The 24,575-nt window shown below is 40.4% G+C and overlaps 1 protein-coding gene across 1 annotated transcript in view; it reads right to left on the minus strand.

The window, feature by feature from the left end:
* The window catches only part of ACSS3 (acyl-CoA synthetase short-chain family member 3), a 92,259-nt gene that overhangs the window by 43,495 nt on the left and 24,189 nt on the right, over positions 1-24,575 (minus strand). The window contains exons 4-8 of the mRNA XM_014963222.1: positions 23,528-23,662; positions 23,111-23,251; positions 20,640-20,720; positions 20,461-20,556; positions 830-981 (exon numbers count right to left, since the gene is read on the minus strand). Coding sequence (XP_014818708.1) covers positions 830-981; positions 20,461-20,556; positions 20,640-20,720; positions 23,111-23,251; positions 23,528-23,662 — 605 coding nt within the window. The remainder of the gene's footprint in view (positions 1-829; positions 982-20,460; positions 20,557-20,639; positions 20,721-23,110; positions 23,252-23,527; positions 23,663-24,575) is intronic.

A 24,575-nucleotide genomic window follows, 5' to 3' on the forward strand; every position in this document is an offset into this window, starting at 1 on the left:
GATTAGATGTGGTCCAAAACCACATACTTTTCATTTTCAGAATGTTTGCCATAAGATACAGAAACTTGGTTTGTAGAAGCACTAAATGCTCTTAGATGCAAGTCAGTGTGAGAGGCATTTTATTGATACAATGCTAGCAACGCATTTTAACCACAGAATGCTAAGCACTCTGAAATAGTGGTAGTTCAGTAGCTCAGACTGGATATTCAGAACTACATAGAAGAATTTGACCTTAATCACTCTGTGCCTCAGCTTTCCATCTGCAAAATACAGATAATACCACTCTCTCATCTCACAGGGGATTTGTGAGGATGAACTCAGTCACGATTTTGAAGCATACTGATAGTATTGCAATAAACACCTTAAAACCAGCTTGAGATAGAAAAAAAGCTCTGTCTTTGGAGCACATAACCATAAATAGTAACTAAGTTATGGGGAAGATAAACGAAACATTGACTAGCTGCTGATTAAACACAAGTTAAGATCCTGTGCACTCAATGAAATGAGAGGTCATGTGGGAAAACAGGGCGGGATCACATAATCCAAGACTGTATTACAGGGTATATGCACAGTGGAGTAAAATTAAGGGTAAGGAAACAATCCTAACTCCATAAGAACTCTTAGTGTTAGAGTCGTAATCTTTTTAATGGCTTTGATCTCCTCCAAACTACCAATACAAATTTACAAGCAAACACATGTACACCTAAACTGTCAAGAATGTATTCAAATTCTGCTATACAGAGGTGGGCAAAGCCCCAGACACTCTGCTATTCTTAGTTCATCCAGTCTGTTTCTGTAAGAAACTGCTTCCAGTGTATCCTTAGTTCACCTTTTCAGAGAGTACTGCTTTCCCAAGGCTGCCTCAGGGTCCTGCTGACGGATTGCTCTAATTGCAGTTGGTGAAGTAAAGAAGGCAGCTACTTCATGCTCTGTTAGCACACGGAAATAGGCACCAGCATCTGGCGTTCCCACAGGCTTCCCCTATGGAGAGAATAATTTAAAATGTCACAGGATAAAAATACTTCATAATTCCTTGACAGTTCAAGGCTTGAACATGTAACAGTAGCGGTAGCACAGCAACAGAAGTAATTTCAAGACTTTAGAGAAGGCTTTGTTAAAAATAATAATACTGTGAGTGTATTCACTTGTAAAAAGAAATTCACAAGCTTTGGGCACAATCTCTCGCATCAACACAGCACATACTAGTTGCTACTTAGAAAAATAGGACAAATGGACATGTGGATGGAAACACAGCCACAAAAAGCTGTTATTACACTGGTGGCAGAGGGAGTCATGTCTACATCTACTCTTATCGCAAAGTAGACTGTAAAACACCCAGTCCTAATTCTGTAGTAATTCTGTAAAACACTCCTCCTAATTCTGGAAAAATGCTCACTTAGCTGCTTAAAACTGGCTTCTTGGCACCTTTGTGCCCACATGGAGAAGACGAATACCCCTTTTTTGGTTTTGTGTGATATCAGACTATGGTCTGGTTTGTGGTTGGGTTTGGTTTTTTTCAGAACTAAACATTGGCTTGAGCTCACAGGAATAGTCAGGAGAATTATAAACAAAAGTAATCAGATGTGACAAATCGTCCAATGGTAAATAATAATAACATAAAGTAATCAAAAATACTTTTCTGTGGTGCTGCAAATATGAAAAGCAGTCAGCACAGGATCGTATAATCACAATCTTACGGTATGTAATTACTGCAGTGCATGAACTGCTCCGTACACATTCCGAAATTATGAAAAGATGATGTTAATGTAGAATGAACTTTAGCTCTACAGGTATTGCCATAACCTTTTCAACAGAAAGGCCACACTTGGAAGATGAACTATGACAGAGCACACAAGTTAGGAGAGACATACACTTTTCATACTACAAATACAGCTTTGTGAATGCTGTACACAAGGATCCACAAACACAAAGTTTCACTACTGCAATGTCACCACCTTCACAGCAATTCACTAGTCACATGACAAATTCATACCTTCATTATCCTTTTGTCAATGCAAAATTGGAATAGATAGATTAATAAACCCAGTGCAAAGAAAAAAAAAAAAAAAAAAAAAAAACAAAAAAAAACAGCAAAAAAAATTCTTATACAACACAGTAAACCAACAACCCATCTATGGCCTCTCATACCTTTTATACCCACTACTATAGACAGCTCTGTTTATTTTCATTGTCATTCCCAGATTAAAATCCCCCTCCCTCCCCTTATCCATACGATTGGCCAGAACTCTTGGGAAAAGCCCAGTATTAAAAAAAAAAAAAAAAAAAAAAAAAACACCAAAAAAACCAGCATACAAAATTCTCATTAATCCTTTTCAGTTTACCAAGATGCAAAAGGAACATTTGAATACCTTGCAGAATTTACTAAATCCACTATTTTCATTCTGATAATGACGCACTAGTAACAAAATAAAAGTCTTTATGAAAACATACACTAATCAAGTTAGCTGCTCCGTCCCAACATAAAAAGCAGCACACCGGCTGTGATGCAGGCTCACAGGAATTCATCCCTTCCCCTCTCTCCCACCTGCCCTCCCCACTGCAACACCCCCACGCCTGGCCTGCATCCAGCTGTGCCTGAACACTGGCAAGAGCACCCATGAACCATTTGGCAGATTTAAAGAACGCAGGACGCCGGAGGTCAGAGACGTACCATTGGCTTTGCAGCCCTACTGGGAGGTACTGCTGGTGAGAGGAGTGCTGCAGCAGAGGATCACCATAAAGCAACAACAACAAAATAACCAAGACAAAACAGAATGCACAATTGAAAAGCCTTCTTTTTAAAAAAAACAACCCAAAACAACAACAATGGAGCAGGTGGTGAGAAGCAAATGGACAGAAAACAAACAAAAGAAACAGTCCCCAGCCAAAGTAGTGAGGAAGAGTATCACCAATGCCAAAACCTCTTTTTGCTAATCTCCTAACCTAAATCACCAAAAAGAAATGCAAAACAATGCTACCTCCTTGCTGAAAAAGTGAGTTATGTCATCTTTTGTCATATAATACACAGCTCCCAAAGAAAAATCTTCCCCCAGGCTGCCCTTAAGTGCCTTCCTCGCATGCTTCTTCATCACAACTTTCACATATTCATCCAAGTATTCATTAATATTTGCTCATGAACCTATTTATTCAAGTTAATGTCATCTCCCTATAATGTTCACTATACCTGCAGATCTGCAGCCATCTGTTTAGGAGTTCAAGCTCCCATCATTAACACAAAAATAAACGTTCTCCAACTGAAAAATTTCGTACTTCCATAAACTCCCCATTAATTAGTTATGTAATTGAACCAGCACCATTTGGACAGAAACAAACCTAACTGAGAAGCAATCTGAAATTGGTTAGTCTGCCAGTAACATAGGCTGTTATTTTTAACCAAATGGCAGTGTCCAGAGCCTACGAAAGGGCTTTGTCTGGCCCTGAGCACACCCACTCCCTCCTTGGGGCTTGACTGCTGATGCTCAAGGCCAGGTTTGCCACGGTGCAGCTGTGTAACCTTCAACATCAGACCCCTGGGAAAACAGCAGAGCTGTGAGATGAGCTGAAAGGAGCCTCTCTTGGCTTGGGAGGTGATTTACACTCAGGCCCTCACCCTGGTCCCTGCCCAAGCTGTGTCGCAGCCGTGCCTGTGCCTACCACCTCCAGCAAGCTCGAGCCTGAGCTTTGGAACACCTTCAACACACACAACTAAACCTTCAGGAGGACGTGGGTAGGCATGCAGGGCTCTGACAGGTTGATATTTATATGTCACAGGTAAGCTACCACAGCTTTGGTTTGGAGAAATACCATTCTCTGATCTAAGAGAAAACCGAAAAAAATGGCACAAACAGCACAAGGAAAGGAATAGAAATTTCCCCTGACAGTAAATAGGAAATAATACCCAAAGAATAAGGCGACACTTAAAATATTCATTCAGGAAAAAAAAAGAAATCTGGCCCAGCTGTAAAATATTCTTACTGATTCTGCAGAAAAACTTCCCCAGTGCCTTGCCAGCTGCTCACAGTTTAGTAAATGCATAAACAAAAACTGACATAAGCAAAACAAATCTGAGAGAGTGCAAATTAATTTCAGAGCCCAAAAAACTACAAACAAAATTGCCAAAGAGACTTCTCATTTACTATACAAAAATTTTGAGAAGTATTGCAAGATGCCATGAGAGGCTTATTACCACATGCAATTTTGACTTTTAAAAAGTTAGCAGTATAAACAATAAAGCACAGGGTAATTAAATTCAGAACACGCTGACAGATTGCTGAGTCAGTTGGGGACTATGAGCAAGTTAGATGCTTCCACTGGATTTCTGCAGGGATCAGTTCAAGACCTGTTGGTATTCAATATTTGCATCAATACTGGAGATGAGAATTTTCAAAGTTACTGGCAATAATATTTGTGGTTGGCAGGAAGTGAGAGCACAGTAAACAAGAACAAGGCAGTCAGAAAGAGTGATCTGCCTCATCTAATTTAAAAAAGAAAAGTAGAAATAGACACTTCTGGTATCAGCTAGGAGGATTCAAGTAGAAAAGACTTACTTTTAATAACCTACCAAGAGACTCTGAGACAAACAGATAGGAACATCTTTCTGGAAGTACCTAGATTTAGCATGTAATTTATCAGATGTCTACCAGCTGAGCAGACATCCTCAGGCAGAATGTGTTGATGGATAGCACATGATTATGAAAGAAGATTCCTAGTGAGGCAGCAAGAATGATCAAGGGGATAGAGAAGTTCTCCTATGGAGGAAGTCAGAAGCCACAGGGATAGATTACTTGAAGAAAAAGACATAGAAGAGGAGCTATAATAAAATAACCAACAACGCACCAGTAACAGCTCAGGAATTCCCTTTCTGCCTGATCCCTAACAAGAGCCTCTTCAATTAAAGATAAATTTAAAATTTATGAGGAGGAAATTCTCTCTGCATAGCAAATATTATACATGGAACTCATTGCCACTAAAATCCGCTGACACTAAAGCACACACAAAATCCTGATACATCAGGATTCAAAAGAATATGTTCATGGAGGCATTCATTTTTCTGCTGCTGGCCCTGCTGCCAAATCTCCACTAAGGACTCGAGAAGGTATGTCCTACTGCATTTACTCCACAAATACAGTCAGTATGGATGATGGCAGAAAGATACAAAACTAGGCAACTCCAGAGGCAGTGCTTGCATTGTAGTCTGATAATAATGGCTCTCGGAAAATGTAGAAAGGCTGGATGTCCCTAAATTGCTAACAGTTGTGACAAATCAGAGCAATTTTAAACCTGTTGCTGTTGTTATGTATCCTGCAGATTTGTTGCACCAGCAGGGACTGTAAGGACCCCAGTGAGCATTGTGAGGAAGGCTCCACATCCACAGCGATGTCTTGCTACATCTTTGTGTGGGACAATAGTTCCTTCTCTGTCCTAGACCACTACAACAAAGTCCTTAATGCATGGCATTAAGGGGGCATCTTCTTCCTTACCATACCTCCAATTCAAAGTCCCAAACACTGGAACTACCATGCTGCCTTTTTCTTGACATCAGATGATCACAGGTAGTAGCTAGACTTGCTGCTCTCTTGATTACAGCTTCTGATCCCATTAGCAACAGCAACCCAGAGTGGGCTGTGAGACTTCAAGTAGCTTATTTATAGCTGAATTTTGTCATGCCTTGGAGATAAACAATCCAGGATTATAAAAAAAATAAATAACCCCACAAAAAAACCCCCAACCAACAAACCTTGCTGTATTCAAAAGAATTCATTATAGTTTTCACATTTCTGACAATGGTGTTACAGCAAGTAAAAACTGAAAGCACGTTGTTTCCATAGCAATTGTTAAAATGACAAGTTGTCACCTACTAAGTAATTTAAAAATAAACAAATCACTTTAAGAAGTGAAGGTATGAAGTCAGCCCAGTTTATATTCAATAGTAGTTGTCCCTAGGCAAAGGGGATTAGATTTTCTTTCCCTGTACCTAAACAGCATACTGATACTCCCTAACTCACAACCCATTATTAGCCAACCATTTAGGAAAAACTTTGACTACAAATTTAGGAATATTCACTCTTAAGACAGTCTTCTGAGCAGAGGAAAAATTATACACTATTACTCTTTGTAAAGATTATTTTTCTCCTTGTGTGTATAGAAGTCTTCCTTTTCTTCCCATTTTTAATCCTCAAAAAAAAAGACATCTATCTGAAAAAAAAGAACACTATCTGAAGACCTGATTGGCAGCATCTCAGAGAAAGAGATGCTCAGTAATATTTATTTATAGTTATTACTGTTTAATAATGTTCTCACCAAGAGCAAAAATCACGAAGCAGACATGTAGGTCAACCAGATATTAACTCTGATTTTTCTTTATTACTTACTGTTACAGAAATAGAATTTTTACCCTTTTTATTTTCCACAACAAAAACATTTTAAATTTAGAGGTACCTTTAAAATGACAATAACCATCTTGATCCCCACACATTCACACAGAGATAAAACTTCACTGGAAGATAACCATGTAACAGAGACTGCTGAAAGAACACAATGCTTTCTTCCCCTGCTAGAATGAAAACCTCTTCACTGCAGTATTTATATTAGTGATTCTCTTCTGCCAAACTCATGCAACAATTTTAATGTGGTCCAGTGTACCACTGGTCAAAAACAGCTACTGTAAGACTATCAAAGCCTTTTCCTTATCTCTGAGAAACTGCCTTGTTTCTCACACCACTTTCCTCTTCTACTTAACTGGCATGGTGGTGATGAGTTATTCCCTTTGGAATGAAGACTCTAATTAACATCTATTAGGTGTTTAAACATTAATTAGACTACAGTAATTTAATACTCAAGCTAGTGCGATATTTGATCCTATAAATGTGCGTTCTGCTACCAGGTGAAGTTTCTGCTCCTTGTTATTCAGAATACCAGAGAATTCAACCACAGTGGTCTCTAGCCTTGAAATTTAGTGGGAAATCACTGGGGATTTTCCAGACAAACTATTAAAAAGAACTCTTTTGTAACAGAATTTAACTTGAAAAGGAATAAAAACTATTTTTTTTTACTATTATTACTTCTATTTTTGTAGTGAAAGTCATGTATAACTGGAGTTATATTATACTCTACTTATTTGTAGAGATCCTGAAGCCACTGAAGCCCCCAGAGTTGCATACCAGAACTATACTGAGCATCTGGAAATGAAATAAAGGTGCAGATGGGGGTTCGAAAACTACTCAACATTAGGTAAATTGTGCAAGTTATAAAATCAGACTAGAAAAGAGCTCAATTTCTTCTCCAAATTTCAGCTGAACTCAAACATTTAGCATTGATACACTGCAATAAGGTATGTTACGTGTTCACTGCCTCCAAAATTTCTTGATTAACAAGCAAGGGAGCTCAAAAGAAGCCCTTATTATTCATAAAGCAGGATTTAAAAATACAAAAAAAAATATCAAAGCAACACCTTTTGATTAGTGGACAGAATAGTTGAATAAATCAAATGAAAACTGTGGGTGATTAAATACACTTAGTAATGTGTACTACAATACAAATGGAGGGGTGAGGGGAAGAGGTTAATTACAGGCATATTTACATAGCATGTAGGCTTACCTTTATGAACACCCATCTGCATATGGGAATGGACATGTACGACACACACAAGGCAAGGACCAGCTCTTAGCAGCATATGCTGAGATTTCTCACAGTCCTACACATACAAATAAGAATTCGATGTACAAAGTCTTTAGCTAAAACAGTCAACAATTTACCACGTACTGCAAAACCAGAGGTGATCCTAACTGGAGGACTATTATATACTGCAGAGTTAGTGATCCACGTTAACAGTTGCCCTAAGAAGGCACAGGCCTGTGCTGTGCTTGTCCATCTCTTAACTTTGCCCCAAAGGTCTATTCTGTATGAGCAAATCCAAGCAACGTACAAAATCAAAGATTTCTAGCTTGTGTGGAGACCAGACACAAGAAAATTAAGCTCCCATATTGATCCATACTGGCTAACACAAAAAATGTCATCAGCTATAGGATCAGCAAAGAATAGATATTCTTTTCCTAGAATATATTTCTGCTTCATAAATCCTGAACTTACTCATTAAGTCTGATTACCTATACAAATAATTGAAGTTTCTGGGAAAGCAGATTAAAGATAGAAGGACAGCATGTTAGTACTTAATTAAATATAGTTTATAGTGATGTCCACACATCCTTTTAAGCCTTCATTTCCAGAAAACAGAACAAGGTCAAAATGAGTAATAGGTTTTTTGCTTAGGGATACTGAATTTCTAAAGATTTCACATGGTTTTTACAAACTACAAAGATGTAACGGCAAAAATTGTTACCTCCTGACAGGAGAGGCACAAGTAGAATCCTGTGGAATTTAAGAGCAACACACAGACTGTTCTTCCTCAATCTTTCACCTCAGGAAAAGGCAGGTGAAAAGTGCATGTGGAATACCTCAGTGTGCAAAGCCAAGCATACTTCAGTTAATTTTTCAAAGCCAAAGCTTGTTTCTCTCATTAAAAGTCCCCACCAAAATAATGTAGAAAAGTGTCCAGACCATTTCTCTTCTTCATAGGAAAAATGATCTTTTTATATGCAATAGAAAGAAAATTGCAGTGATCTCTTTCTTTCATAAGCAGTCAACTGAGAGCCTACACAACTTAACTCAAGGTATTAAAAACAATCCCCGAATTATTTAGGAAACCTCTAGGAGTTCTCACAGATGTATCCATGCTTGCCCTACATAAACGAACAACACGCAGCAAGAAACTGTCAAGTATCACCTCTGGGATGAACAAAAAGTATAGAACAGCTGTACAGTATCATAAAATCATAGAGCAGTTTGGGTTGGAAGGGACCTTAAAGATCATCTAGTTCCAACCCCCCTGACATGGGCAGGGACACCTCCCACTAGACCAGGTTGCTCAAAGCCCCATCCAGCCTGGCCTTGAACACTTCCAGGGATGGGGCATCCACAACTTCTCTGGGCCACCTGTTCCAGTGTCTCACCACCCTCACAGTAAATAATTTTTTCCTGTTATCTAACCTAAGTCTCCCCTCTTTCAGTTTAAAACCATTACCCCTCGTCCTATCGCTACACTTCCTGACAAAGAATCCCTCCCCATCTCTCCTATAGGCTCCCTTGAGGCACTGGAAGGCATCTCCCTGGAACCTTCTCTCCTCCAGGCTGAATGATGTCAGCTTTCTCAGCCTGTCTTTGTCAGAGAGGTGCTCCAGCCCTCTGATCATCTTCCTGGCCTTCTGCTGGACTCTTTCCAACAGGTCCATGTCCTCCTTCTGCTGAGGACTCCAAAGTTGGATGCAGGACTCCAGATGGGGTCTCACAGGAGCAGAGTAGAGGGGGAGACTCACCTCCCTTGACCTGCTGGCCATGCTTCTTTTGATGCAGCCCAGGATGCGGTTGGCTCTCTGGGGTGACAGTGCACATTTCTGGCTCACGTCGAGCTTCTCATCCACCAATGTCTGTACACATGTACTACAAAATGTCATTAATCCACTTCTGCATCTGGAGTTATTTGCAAATTCAAGTACACAAGTATATAGTGTTAGAATCATAGAATCATCTAAGGTTGGAAGAGACCCTTGGGATCATTGAGTCCAACCATCTACCCTACTCTACAAAGTTCTCCCCTACACCATATCCCCCAACACCACATCTAAACGACTCCAAGGATGGTGACTCAAGCACCTCCCAGGGCAGCCTATTCCAGTGTCTGACCACTCTTTCTGTGAAGAATTTCTTCCTAATGTCCAGTCTAAACCTACCTTGTTGCAGCTTGAATCCATTCCCTCTTGTTCTATCGCTAATTGCTTGCATGAAGAGACCAGCACCAACCTCTCTACAATGTCAAGTAGTTGTAGAGAATGATGAGGTTACCCCTCAGTCTCCTCTTCCTCAAACTAAACAGTCCCAGCTCCCTCAGTCATTCTTCGTATGAGTTATTCTTCAGGCCCTTCACCAGCTTCGTTGCCCTCCTCTGCACCTGCTCCAGCACCTCGATATCTCTCTTGTATTGAGGTGCCCAAAACCGGACACAATACTCCAGGTGGGGCCTCACCAGTGCTGAGTACAGGGGGACAATCACCTCCCTACTTCTGATGGTGTTTTTCCTGGATATTTTTATCCATCTATACAAATGTATTTGAACATATGAATCTTGGTAAATGTACTGTACTCCCTTTTCTGCATAAAGTTATATTTAGCTGTTAAGGAATCCTTTCTGCAAGAGTCTACTTCATGAGTTTAACATATTCTCTCACTCACCTCTTCCTCTTGAATTCTATTTTTTTTTTACTTTTCCTAGGATTTTGCCCTACTGCTTTTAAAAAAATACCTTCCTCCTTTTTTAAAAAATAACCTACTTGATTACTTTTAATTTGCAATGTCCTAGAAATAACCTGGCTTCCTAATGTCTTTCAGAACTTGCACGTGCACTAAGAACCAAGCGTCACTCCTGCAATCGGCAAGCTGACACTTGTCATTGACTCAAAAGCTTTCAGAAGTTCCACAGTGAGCTGGTTCATAAATTCACAGAAGCCAGCGGATTCCACCAGATTAGCACATTGGAGACTCTTCAAAAAAGAGCTAAGCATAAGCACTACTCAAACGAATGGCTGATTTTTATTGCCATAGTTGCACTGTAGATATTCTCTGCATCATATACTTCAATAACACATTAATGGCAAGTTTTCATGCAGAACCTTGACAGTAAGGAAGCCAGTAAACTTTATCTGGAAAGACGGTATATGGAGTTTCAAATTACAAATAACCACTTGTTTAAGTTTTCTCTCGCTGCTGCAGTCACTGGCTGGGAGTATTAAGGTATGTGAGCCTCTCTGTCTTAGCCATTTAGGGGAAAAAAAATCCTTGTGCTTGTCGTTACCACTTTGTGTACTTTAATATTTAATAAAAAATACTTGTTTTGAAAACCTACTATTCTGATAGATTATTGAAAAATCAATGCAATGCCTAGAAGCTAAAAAACAAACCTATTTGCCTCAGATCCTGCAGATCACAAAACGATGGGAAAACATCCTGACAAAAGCTCATTCTCTGTTTCATAGAACAACTTAACACACTACCCACAGTCTTTCCATGAACAAAAAAGTTAATACTTTTAAAAGTTAACCACAAAGTTAAAAATTAACCACAAAGTTACAAATTCCAAGTCACATTTTTAAAACCTCGTGATTTGCTTTTAAACATTGCATTTTGTTTCTTATTTTACATTTTCTGTTACAATAATGATAAACAACAGCATTTTGCACAAAGGCCTCCTTCTGCTGAGGACTCCAAAGTTGGATGCAGGACTCCAGATGGGGTCTCACAGGAGCAGAGTAGAGGGGGAGACTCACCTCCCTTGACCTGCTGGCCATGCTTCTTTTGATGCAGCCCAGGATGCGGTTGGCTCTCTGGGGTGACAGTGCACATTTCTGGCTCACGTCGAGCTTCTCATCCACCAATGTCTGTACACATGTACTACAAAATGTCATTAATCCACTTCTGCATCTGGAGTTATTTGCAAATTCAAGTACACAAGTATATAGTGTTAGAATCATAGAATCGTCTAAGGTTGGAAGAGACCCTTGGGATCATTGAGTCCAACCATCTACCCTACTCTACAAAGTTCTCCCCTACACCATATCCCCCAACACCACATCTAAACGACTCCAAGGATGGTGACTCAAGCACCTCCCAGGGCAGCCTATTCCAGTGTCTGACCACTCTTTCTGTGAAGAATTTCTTCCTAATGTCCAGTCTAAACCTACCTTGTTGCAGCTTGAATCCATTCCCTCTTGTTCTATCGCTAATTGCTTGCATGAAGAGACCAGCACCAACCTCTCTACAATGTCAAGTAGTTGTAGAGAATGATGAGGTTACCCCTCAGTCTCCTCTTCCTCAAACTAAACAGTCCCAGCTCCCTCAGTCATTCTTCGTATGAGTTATTCTTCAGGCCCTTCACCAGCTTCGTTGCCCTCCTCTGCACCTGCTCCAGCACCTCGATATCTCTCTTGTATTGAGGTGCCCAAAACCGGACACAATACTCCAGGTGGGGCCTCACCAGTGCTGAGTACAGGGGGACAATCACCTCCCTACTTCTGATGGTGTTTTTCCTGGATATTTTTATCCATCTATACAAATGTATTTGAACATATGAATCTTGGTAAATGTACTGTACTCCCTTTTCTGCATAAAGTTATATTTAGCTGTTAAGGAATCCTTTCTGCAAGAGTCTACTTCATGAGTTTAACATATTCTCTCACTCACCTCTTCCTCTTGAATTCTATTTTTTTTTTACTTTTCCTAGGATTTTGCCCTACTGCTTTTAAAAAAATACCTTCCTCCTTTTTTAAAAAATAACCTACTTGATTACTTTTAATTTGCAATGTCCTAGAAATAACCTGGCTTCCTAATGTCTTTCAGAACTTGCACGTGCACTAAGAACCAAGCGTCACTCCTGCAATCGGCAAGCTGACACTTGTCATTGACTCAAAAGCTTTCAGAAGTTCCACAGTGAGCTGGTTCATAAATTCACAGAAGCCAGCGGATTCCACCAGATTAGCACATTGGAGACTCTTCAAAAAAGAGCTAAGCATAAGCACTACTCAAACGAATGGCTGATTTTTATTGCCATAGTTGCACTGTAGATATTCTCTGCATCATATACTTCAATAACACATTAATGGCAAGTTTTCATGCAGAACCTTGACAGTAAGGAAGCCAGTAAACTTTATCTGGAAAGACGGTATATGGAGTTTCAAATTACAAATAACCACTTGTTTAAGTTTTCTCTCGCTGCTGCAGTCACTGGCTGGGAGTATTAAGGTATGTGAGCCTCTCTGTCTTAGCCATTTAGGGGAAAAAAAATCCTTGTGCTTGTCGTTACCACTTTGTGTACTTTAATATTTAATAAAAAATACTTGTTTTGAAAACCTACTATTCTGATAGATTATTGAAAAATCAATGCAATGCCTAGAAGCTAAAAAACAAACCTATTTGCCTCAGATCCTGCAGATCACAAAACGATGGGAAAACATCCTGACAAAAGCTCATTCTCTGTTTCATAGAACAACTTAACACACTACCCACAGTCTTTCCATGAACAAAAAAGTTAATACTTTTAAAAGTTAACCACAAAGTTAAAAATTAACCACAAAGTTACAAATTCCAAGTCACATTTTTAAAACCTCGTGATTTGCTTTTAAACATTGCATTTTGTTTCTTATTTTACATTTTCTGTTACAATAATGATAAACAACAGCATTTTGCACAAAGGGACATACACAGGTGTCATCTAGGCACAATCTGCTGTTCTATGAGAGATTACCAGTCTTCTCCCTACTACATGGACTGGCAAAAACAAACTTAGTACCATGTGAAATAATAACATGAAACATGAATGTGAGCACATATGGTGTCACAGGCTTTGTTTACATAGCCAAGCAACGAGGTGAATTAGATCAAACCGTTTAAGGGCAATGCTCTTTACATCTTTCATTAGATGTTATTTGCTGTTTATTTTAGACTAGACTTAGTCTTGTTCACCGGACCAAAAATGCAGGGACAGGATCACTCATTATGTTTTCATTGCCAATGAGCATCATGCAAGATGCTGCATACCATTGCACCCCACACCATAAGGTACACTCTGAGAACGGTGCAGCACAGGCCTAATTTAATTGTGGTTTTCCTGGATTCATAATGGCACCACAATCTACATTTGATAATTTGAAAGTCACTGGGCTATGCAGGATAGAAAATGTGCAAATGTTTCCAATACCCTCCAAACTCATGGTATCACTTTTAGTCTCAACCATCCGTAAAGGCATCTTTGAGACCTTCCTTCAGACTGAAACACTGAGCACGGCTTCTGCAGTTCTTGTATGCTCAGATCTCTACTCTCTTTGTCATAAGTGGGGCATCCATAAACGCACTTGTGCCAGGACTTTGCTCCTTCACTGAAGACAGTCATCAACTCACAGAGCATTCAGAAGTGCATGGAGTGGGACAGGAGGAATACCACTGGACATCAGTGTCTTTCAATCTGGCAAATGTTATGCAATGATTGAAAAGGGAACTGACTCTCAATACTTCTCTCTGTACTCAGTTTTCTCCTCCTCCACATTCGTGTGCTTCACACACTCCCTTTCTGCATTCAGTCCATTTGGTTTGGGTCAACCTGGTTAAACCAATTACGCCTTACACCAGCCCACAGTACCTTTCCCTTTACACCCTTTCCTGAGTGTGACTGGGGGCAGGGGAAGAGAATATATTGCCAACAACCAGTACCTTAATCACTGCATTTTAAAAAAATGGCCTCATCCTGAATGGTATTTGTTGTACAAGCACCTGATTGCAGGGCAGGGACAGGATCTGACATGTGGCCAGAAGCATCAGCAGCACTACCACCACCGAGTAGGTCCTTTATACACTGCATTTGAGGAGAGGAAGAGACAGTGTGGCTGGGGTTTTGTGCAGAAGCCTAGGGGGGCTGTGTGATTAAGGCATGCCATGTCCACAACTTATGCAGTTGCCAGGACCATGCCTGGCACACAGGCAGAGCTGCGACAGGGCAAACGGTCTCTGACGGAGCTTGCTCCTCCACAGAACTTCCCTCATAGCTCAAAGCCCCTGGGGACTAGTCTGTCAAGGCACGGCAGCTCTCACGGTAAATTCAGAGACTTACACCACCTTTCCACAGCTCTGCAAACAGTGCCCTAATTCTACCAGAAACCTCCTAAACACAGTCCCATGCTCAATACACGTACAGGAAATGATTGCACACACTTACTCAGGTGGGCATCCAGACCAGTAGTTCTGCAGTTCCTATTGCCTGCCGTGGTGTGGAGTGGACCAAGGGGATGTTCCTGCGTGTTGTCTTGCGGGGATACCCTGGGGGTTGCATAGCAGTACTGTAGGTATGCTTTTCCCTGGACTTTTCTGCCAGACTCTTTGTCCTGGGACTAAGGGTGTGGATGTCCTCATGAGCGGTGGGCTTGGTGGAATGCTCTCCCCTCCCCTGAAGATCTGTTCAAGATCTCTGTTGTAGTGGCACACACACCATGAATGATTTTCCTGCCTCGTGAAGAACATGGCCTTCATCTGCTTGAATGAATGCAGCATGGCTTGGCAGTCCTGTCCCACTTGGCAGCAGGCTGGAAATTAGCAACAGCGTTGTGCTCTGCTGGAGAAACTTTTGGACCTTTTAGAACACAAGCTCCAGGTCGCCCCTTGCTCATTATTCTGAGAGGCCAATGCCACAGTTGTCACTATTGCAAAAGGCAACAGTAGGAAAGGAGGAATTATTCTAATAATGTTATGAGAAAGATGTTGTTCATAAAGGAGGAACAGTAGAAGAAACAGGGCTGGTGAAGAGGATAGAATCCAAAGCTTGGAGCAGCTGAAAGCCGACATACACAGGTGTCATCTAGGCACAATCTGCTGTTCTATGAGAGATTACCAGTCTTCTCCCTACTACATGGACTGGCAAAAACAAACTTAGTACCATGTGAAATAATAACATGAAACATGAATGTGAGCACATATGGTGTCACAGGCTTTGTTTACATAGCCAAGCAACGAGGTGAATTAGATCAAACCGTTTAAGGGCAATGCTCTTTACATCTTTCATTAGATGTTATTTGCTGTTTATTTTAGACTAGACTTAGTCTTGTTCACCGGACCAAAAATGCAGGGACAGGATCACTCATTATGTTTTCATTGCCAATGAGCATCATGCAAGATGCTGCATACCATTGCACCCCACACCATAAGGTACACTCTGAGAACGGTGCAGCACAGGCCTAATTTAATTGTGGTTTTCCTGGATTCATAATGGCACCACAATCTACATTTGATAATTTGAAAGTCACTGGGCTATGCAGGATAGAAAATGTGCAAATGTTTCCAATACCCTCCAAACTCATGGTATCACTTTTAGTCTCAACCATCCGTAAAGGCATCTTTGAGACCTTCCTTCAGACTGAAACACTGAGCACGGCTTCTGCAGTTCTTGTATGCTCAGATCTCTACTCTCTTTGTCATAAGTGGGGCATCCATAAACGCACTTGTGCCAGGACTTTGCTCCTTCACTGAAGACAGTCATCAACTCACAGAGCATTCAGAAGTGCATGGAGTGGGACAGGAGGAATACCACTGGACATCAGTGTCTTTCAATCTGGCAAATGTTATGCAATGATTGAAAAGGGAACTGACTCTCAATACTTCTCTCTGTACTCAGTTTTCTCCTCCTCCACATTCGTGTGCTTCACACACTCCCTTTCTGCATTCAGTCCATTTGGTTTGGGTCAACCTGGTTAAACCAATTACGCCTTACACCAGCCCACAGTACCTTTCCCTTTACACCCTTTCCTGAGTGTGACTGGGGGCAGGGGAAGAGAATATATTGCCAACAACCAGTACCTTAATCACTGCATTTTAAAAAAATGGCCTCATCCTGAATGGTATTTGTTGTACAAGCACCTGATTGCAGGGCAGGGACAGGATCTGACATGTGGCCAGAAGCATCAGCAGCACTACCACCACCGAGTAGGTCCTTTATACACTGCATTTGAGGAGAGGAAGAGACAGTGTGGCTGGGGTTTTGTGCAGAAGCCTAGGGGGGCTGTGTGATTAAGGCATGCCATGTCCACAACTTATGCAGTTGCCAGGACCATGCCTGGCACACAGGCAGAGCTGCGACAGGGCAAACGGTCTCTGACGGAGCTTGCTCCTCCACAGAACTTCCCTCATAGCTCAAAGCCCCTGGGGACTAGTCTGTCAAGGCACGGCAGCTCTCACGGTAAATTCAGAGACTTACACCACCTTTCCACAGCTCTGCAAACAGTGCCCTAATTCTACCAGAAACCTCCTAAACACAGTCCCATGCTCAATACACGTACAGGAAATGATTGCACACACTTACTCAGGTGGGCATCCAGACCAGTAGTTCTGCAGTTCCTATTGCCTGCCGTGGTGTGGAGTGGACCAAGGGGATGTTCCTGCGTGTTGTCTTGCGGGGATACCCTGGGGGTTGCATAGCAGTACTGTAGGTATGCTTTTCCCTGGACTTTTCTGCCAGACTCTTTGTCCTGGGACTAAGGGTGTGGATGTCCTCATGAGCGGTGGGCTTGGTGGAATGCTCTCCCCTCCCCTGAAGATCTGTTCAAGATCTCTGTTGTAGTGGCACACACACCATGAATGATTTTCCTGCCTCGTGAAGAACATGGCCTTCATCTGCTTGAATGAATGCAGCATGGCTTGGCAGTCCTGTCCCACTTGGCAGCAGGCTGGAAATTAGCAACAGCGTTGTGCTCTGCTGGAGAAACTTTTGGACCTTTTAGAACACAAGCTCCAGGTCGCCCCTTGCTCATTATTCTGAGAGGCCAATGCCACAGTTGTCACTATTGCAAAAGGCAACAGTAGGAAAGGAGGAATTATTCTAATAATGTTATGAGAAAGATGTTGTTCATAAAGGAGGAACAGTAGAAGAAACAGGGCTGGTGAAGAGGATAGAATCCAAAGCTTGGAGCAGCTGAAAGCCAGAACAAGCAAACATCTGGTGGTCATTAGCAAATAGGAAGTCATGCGTAGCATTTGGCCCTCTGTGTAGCATGAAAAGTACTTTAGAATAAGGTGGGAGCTCTTGACAGCTTTTATTAAAGCATTCTGTTGGCACATGTACTTTTCATTTGCTCCGGAGAACTTCTCAGCGGTGCAGTCCCACTTATGTATGCCAAGTGGCAAAGTTTCTGCCTTAGCTTTCTCTGCAAAAATGTCATTCGTATGTTGAAAACCACTCTGTGAACCAAATCAGTAAACAAGGACAATCACAGAATCACAGAATCACAGAATCACAGAATTGTAGTGGTTGGAAGGGACCTCAGAGATCATCGAGTCCAACCACAAAAAAAAAAAAAAAAAAAAAAAAAAAAAAAAAAACAAAAAAAAAAAAAAAAAAACCACCAAACAAACAACACCAGCTCCCACCACCTAAACACACAACAACCTCCAACCAAAAAACCATCACCCACCCACACAGCACCCCACCACAAACCAGTAATCTTGGGCACTAGAGCATGCCCTGAAGAACCATGTCTACACGTTTCTTAAATACCTCCAGGGATGGTGACTCCACCACCTCCCTGGGCAGCCCATTCCAATGCTGGATAACCCTTTCAGTAAAGAAATGTTTCCTAATATCCAACCTGAACTTCCCCTGGCGCAACTTGAAGCCGTTACCCCTTGTCCTATCATCTGTAACTTGGGAGAAGAGACCGACCCCCGTCTCTCTACAGCCTCCTTTCAGGTACTTGTACAGAGCGATAAGGTCTCCCCTCAGTCTCCTCTTCCCCAGACTGAACAACCCCAGTTCCCTCAGCCTCTCCTCGTAAGACTTGTGCTCCAGACCCCTCACCAGCTTCGTTGCCCTTCTCTGGACCCGCTCCAGCACCTCAATGTCCCTCTTGTGGTAGGGGGCCCAAAATTGGACACAGTACTCGAGGTGGGGCCTCACCAGTGCCGAGTACAGGGGGACGATCACCTCTCGGGCTCTACTCGCCACACTGTTCTTGATACAGGCCAGGATGCTGTTGGCCTTCTTGGCCACCTGGGCACACTGCTGGCTCATGTTCAGCCGACAGTCGACCAACACCCCCAGGTCCTTTTCTGCCAACAATCAGAGGACATATTTCAGAACTTCACTACTGCTGTGACTTGAAATACCATGCAGATGCATCCCTAACGACCATCGCTTTTCTAGACTTGAGGATTCTTGACCTGCTTCAGGAGGTGTCTTCTGCTTGTGAGAATCTCACTTAGAAGTTTATAGAGTGATCTTCAAGCAGCAAAGCATAATTCTAACTTCCAAAACAGGAGGCAGGAAGCCACAGTCAGTTCTGCAGTGTTTGATGCAGAGGCATCCAAATAATTTTGGAGGCAACCTCACATTACTATAACTGTCCTTCTTCAAGTATCCTCAGGAGTCAGAAACATATTTACTCAAAATCCAGGCACAATCCCAGCATGAGCTACCCACCAACAGCAGCGTATAAATTTGTAACAGTGAAGCACATCTCAGCCAATATCAACTTAACTATTTGTACAAACACCAAAGGATTGTTCCGATAATGCTTGTTGCTGAAAACAGTAACAATCCATTTCTGTTCTATTATGGTCTTCATCACTTGTACAGTGTATTAGCTGGAAGATGGAGAAAGTTTAATCATAATATACATTTCCTTACGCAGAACTTCTGCACTTATGATAGTCTGTAAACCAGTATATTTCCACCATGTCGTGCCGACTCTCCAGCTCCATGAACACTGGGTACAGGTGGTGCTCTAACAACTGCTACATTCACAATACCATCAAAGCTTTTTTCATTTGCTTTTTCATGCGCTCAGTATGCACTACATTCACTATACTTTGGCAGTTCTTGTATGCTCTGCCACGAGTTACCATTAGATTTCCACTACAAATCAACAGAGGTAATCAGCATGCCACTGATAGCGGAGATAAAGCAACTTCTACCTCTAGGACCACTGGAAAAGACAGAACAATTACTAGGTGGGCTTCAGTCTGCACAGTGTTGGAAAAGCTGGGATATATCCAGAATTCCTAATGTCAGATGAAAGCAGGAAACCAAGTCTTAGCATGTTCAAGACCTAATAACGTTGGTGCTTTTACAGAAAATGTCCTTCACTATCGCTGATGGATATTGGATTCACTCCCTGAATAATAAAGAAGACGGTTCAAGCAAAACTGCACCTTCTTGCCTGGCAACTAGAGAATCAACAATAACTTCTGAAAAATTAACAATGTTAGGTAGTGTGATTGCTCTTTTGAGCACCAAAGGTAGGATGCAGCAGATCACTCTAATTGGACTAGTCTCCTCTCCACCCCACTGAGTTTCATCCCCAAGGAGAAAGACCAAGCCCTGAATGTCATCTGAGTGTTGGCTTCAGATGCCTTGAGTGGTAGGCGGAGAAAAGGAGATAAGTCTCCTTAAGAGTTCTAGCTCCAACTACAGAGCTTCCAATTGCCTCCAACTTAGATCCAGCAAGAATTTGTCATCTCCAGACAAGAAAAACACAGCATTCTCTTCTACATCCATAATAAAGGTAATCTGATAGCTTGTTGCTGAAGCCTCAGCAACACAGTTACACTCAACATTTGCCATTTCTAGGTCTGTTGTTTTGGAGCTCCCTGCCCCACTGACGGTCACCAGTCACAAAGATGAAGTAGACAAGTTTGAAGGATAGTGCAGTAAGTTTTCCTTAGAATTATTGTAATAGATGACAGAGTATAAACACTGAAGATATACACACAATTTAAATATATATGGCATTAAGAATGGATAGGCATAAATACAGATATCAGGATCATCAACTGGAGGAGATGCTGCCTTTTCAAAGGCTGGCTTTTTGGAATGGATCATACCTCATACAAAACTGTAGTATTCCCATGAAGGAGAGGCCCATAGCAAATGTAGGAATGACCAACAACCCAGCCTAAATCAGAAGCTGCCCACCACACCTAAAATGAAATAAAACATTAATATAGTGGGGAGTTTTTAAGATGAGTTAAAAACAAATTATAAGACATTTAAACAGAATTACCTCACCAGGTTTGAGTCCATATACAGCTGACATTGTCCAGTTCAGCATAACTGCATAGCCACCTGTTGGTCTGACAACACCCTAAATGAGAAAATTTGAATATTTAAGATCATTTGAAGGATACAGTGATATTCCTGTTCTTCAATTAAATTTGGGGGTTTTAGCAGCAATCGACTTAAAGTTGTCCAATTCCAATACTCCTCACTTAAGAAAAGGATCCATTCAGACAAGTACATACTCGTCCTAGCATTCCCACTGAAGAAATAATTTTGGCAAATGAACAAACATACAACAAAACAAAAAGAAAAATCTAACCCAAGGCTTAGATGACAATAGTTTTCAGAAGATAACTAAGACTAGAACTCTCTCATTAAAGTTGGATATGCAAATATCTAGTCAACATATGCTGACAAAAATAAGAGATTAAGTATTTACCTCACTTAAACTGTGACCATCTAAATGCTAGGCATGTTTTAGATTCATTGCCTAGTGTCTCTGTGTGATCACTGAAAGAAAGGAGCACCTGTGGAGCAGGTGATCCCTAAAATAATCTGGGTGAATTACTCCCCTGAAATGTACCCCTCCTATGATTCTATGTGCAGATTCTATGATTCTACACTGAGTCTAATTTTTAAAGATGTTAAAAAACTGTCTTAAAATAGATGTCTATTTTTGAAAGGTTTAATATCTAGCCTGAACTACACATACAAATGCAAAATGAAGAACATTCCAGTCTTAGTCTAAAAGAGTGATCTGAAAATTAGAATGAGATAGTATCAATAGCATCATGCACCTTGGTAAGCCAAAAACTGGCTCTGGAACACCCTTAATAGGAAAAGTTTTGAAATATTTTGTGATATTTGTATTTTTAATATACATTTCATCATCTTCTAGTACACTGTTTCTAGAAGAAAGGATTAAGTGAACCACATCCTGAACTAAAATTCAGGTGAGATTCATCTGACCAAACAAATGTCTACAGTGCAGACACTACAATCCAGCTAGGCATGCTACGTTCTCCTTATGTTGTTAATAGAATGAAATAGGCACTGCCAGGCTTCATCCAAGAAATGAAGAACTGTAGAGACATATTAACTCATTAAAATGGAGATTGCCACAGAAGAGAATGGTTAACTAACACCTCCTGTATTTCAGAAAGCAGATTGCTTTTTTTAGTCTCAGCTTCTATCCTAGTCCCTGCTCTGAGATTAATAAAAGTTTTATTATGAAGTTCATAACTGAGTAATTTTATTTGCAGGACCATCTAAAAGCGAGTTCCTTACATGAATAAAAGTTAATTTATTCAGTAAGTTACTCATTGTAGTTTAGTATTAGTTTACCATCTCCCTCTTGTTAGAGTGATTCATTCCAGGTGTCTATATTTTTCTCTGGAGAACCAACAAAGTGAAGTAAACCTCTGAGAACTTTTATCTCTGAGATGTTATGTTTTGAAACTAACAGCCAAGGAAAATACCTGCTGTAACATAGGATCTTATTTTTGGACCTTTTGACAATATAAGTAAATAATTCAAGACATGCATGTTGCTTTACACTGCCCAAGTTCAAAGCTAAAGCAGAAGACATTTTTCCCAGCAAAACTGATATTTGGTTTCCCTTAACTCCCCATAGATTCTGAACTTTATAGGCCACAACATTAAATAATTTTCTACTAGTAGCCTAAGCACTGCCATATCCAGGGATATGTGATACTGTCTCTGAATCTGTGGTGGTAAGACTACTGCCAGAAACTTATACTCAGCTTGTCTTCTACTCTTGAAAAGAGAATTTTAAGTATCAAGGAAACACTTAAGAGTTTGTTTTTAAAATAAGATCTTTTTAAAATAGATCATTAAGACTAATGGACATTTGAAAGCAAGCATTTTCAAATACAGTATGTTAGTTTTCACTTAATCTAAACTTTCATTTTCATGGGAATTATGTTCTCAGAACTGTTCAATAACACAAGCCTCCAGAACATGCTTATTTCCACTTAACCTGTAACATTATTCATTACATCTTATCTATGGGAAGATTAGCTAATATGTAAATAAGGAATAAGCAAAGACTACTCAGCACTAAATGCTATCACACAAGTGATATATTAACCAACCTTGCCATTAAGCGACCATACTATGCTTACCTCAAACAATTAAAACACAGAAGATATTAATGGATAAAGGACATTCTGCTCTCCTCAAAGGTTCATACTGTAAGAAGTACAAACTGCATTTTGAAGTAAATGCAGTTTATCTTTAAATTACTATTACTTAAATAAACAAACATAATTTATTCCTACACACTGACTTTAGTAGTGAAACGAGAATAAATAAGATTAAATCATTTCTAGCAATGTTTGTCATTGATAGCACTGAGCTCTGGCAAGCAGTTTCAATCTTTTTAATTAAATATTTTCTCATGTGGAACTGCAAATAGTTTGGTCACAGACACTTAGACTACAGCGAGTCCTTTACCTTGGGTAAGCCTGTTGTTCCAGATGTATACAGAATATAAAGGGGATGGTCTGATGGAACGGAGACACATTTATAACATTGTGCTTTCGCAAGCTCTTCTTCCCAGTCAAGATCGCGACCTGGGACGAGAGGAACGTCGCCCTGCCAATTGAAAAACAGAAAAGTATGGAAAGAAAAACAGATGGAATAAATGGAAGCTGGTCAAAAAACATGTACCATTCAATTTTCTGTACAGTAATCTCTCTGCTTCATTAGTTCTATTTACTATTTAAATCTTATGAATATAAAGTTCCCCCATAAAATTCAAAATCAAACTACAACAGATATACTAAACATTTTACTTTTAAAAGAGAAAAGGCATGTGCACTACATACACATATGAAAGTTAACATAAAGGCACAACAACTGTACACCCACCAAATTAGGTCGCTTGTAAATGAGAACTTTATCAGGTTTGCTCTGCACCCTTGCCAATGCTCCTTCTAGGAGGGATATGTATTCCACTTTCCTTTTCGGCTCTACTCCAAAGCTTGCTGTTACAATAAGTTTGGGCTAAAATAAAGAAGTTAGGTTGTTAATATATACATTTGCAATATATTTCATATATGTAACCTAATGACAAGTTTTCCATTAATGATGTTTAGTGTATAAAATCTATTTTCACATAATTCAAAACAGGAGTTTAGATCAGTTTTTTACAGAAATCAAGCTTGTGTGATCTTCCTGTCCATGCACAGTAATAACTTCTGATGCTTTTCACCATTTTCAGCCAAATTTGAGCAAGAAATCAACAGTATTAAGTTCTTGTAAGCTGCACAAAAATTAATCAACAGAGAAAAAACCCATCTACGTCTTAGCCCCTCCTTTAAATAAAAGTGGTACAGTGTTGTCAACAACTATCTGTCCTGTTTAGCCTGCTTTCTAATTATCCGCCTGCACCCAACAGCATATTTTAAAACTAGCTGTAGGACTTTGCTGGCTCTTTTCCAGTCTGCAATTAAATGGCACAGGCAGAAAAATAGGAGAAAGAGGAAAAAGGCGGCAAACAAGAGATGACAGGAAACTAGAAATACAGGAAGAGAATAAGCTAAAGTCATAAGGCACATGAGGGAAATATAGCAAGAGTCTTTCAAGTGATGCAGGATTCAGGATGCAAAACCATTAAAAATCAGATTTCCATAGTTCTGGTGTTTTTTAGAATAACTTCTGTTTCAAATGTGGATTTAGCATCTTTGTCATTTAATTAATCTCGGGTTTTATGTAAGATTTCCTAAGTCAAGACATTGGCATGCAAACTATTTCAATTTAGGTGCCAAGGTAAGTAGTTTTATTTCTTGTATTTCAGGAAATAAAAGGTAGCACCAAAAAAACTATGTGTTAGAACACATTTTAATTGGAGAAGAATAAGTCTTCAATCTCCTTGCTTTTGGAGTTTTAGAAGTATATTTATCTTATGCCCCTCAGT

This window comes from Calidris pugnax, unplaced genomic scaffold (genome assembly GCF_001431845.1).
Source record: "Calidris pugnax isolate Ruff unplaced genomic scaffold, ASM143184v1 scaffold44, whole genome shotgun sequence".
Classification (NCBI taxonomy): Eukaryota; Metazoa; Chordata; class Aves; order Charadriiformes; family Scolopacidae; genus Calidris; species Calidris pugnax.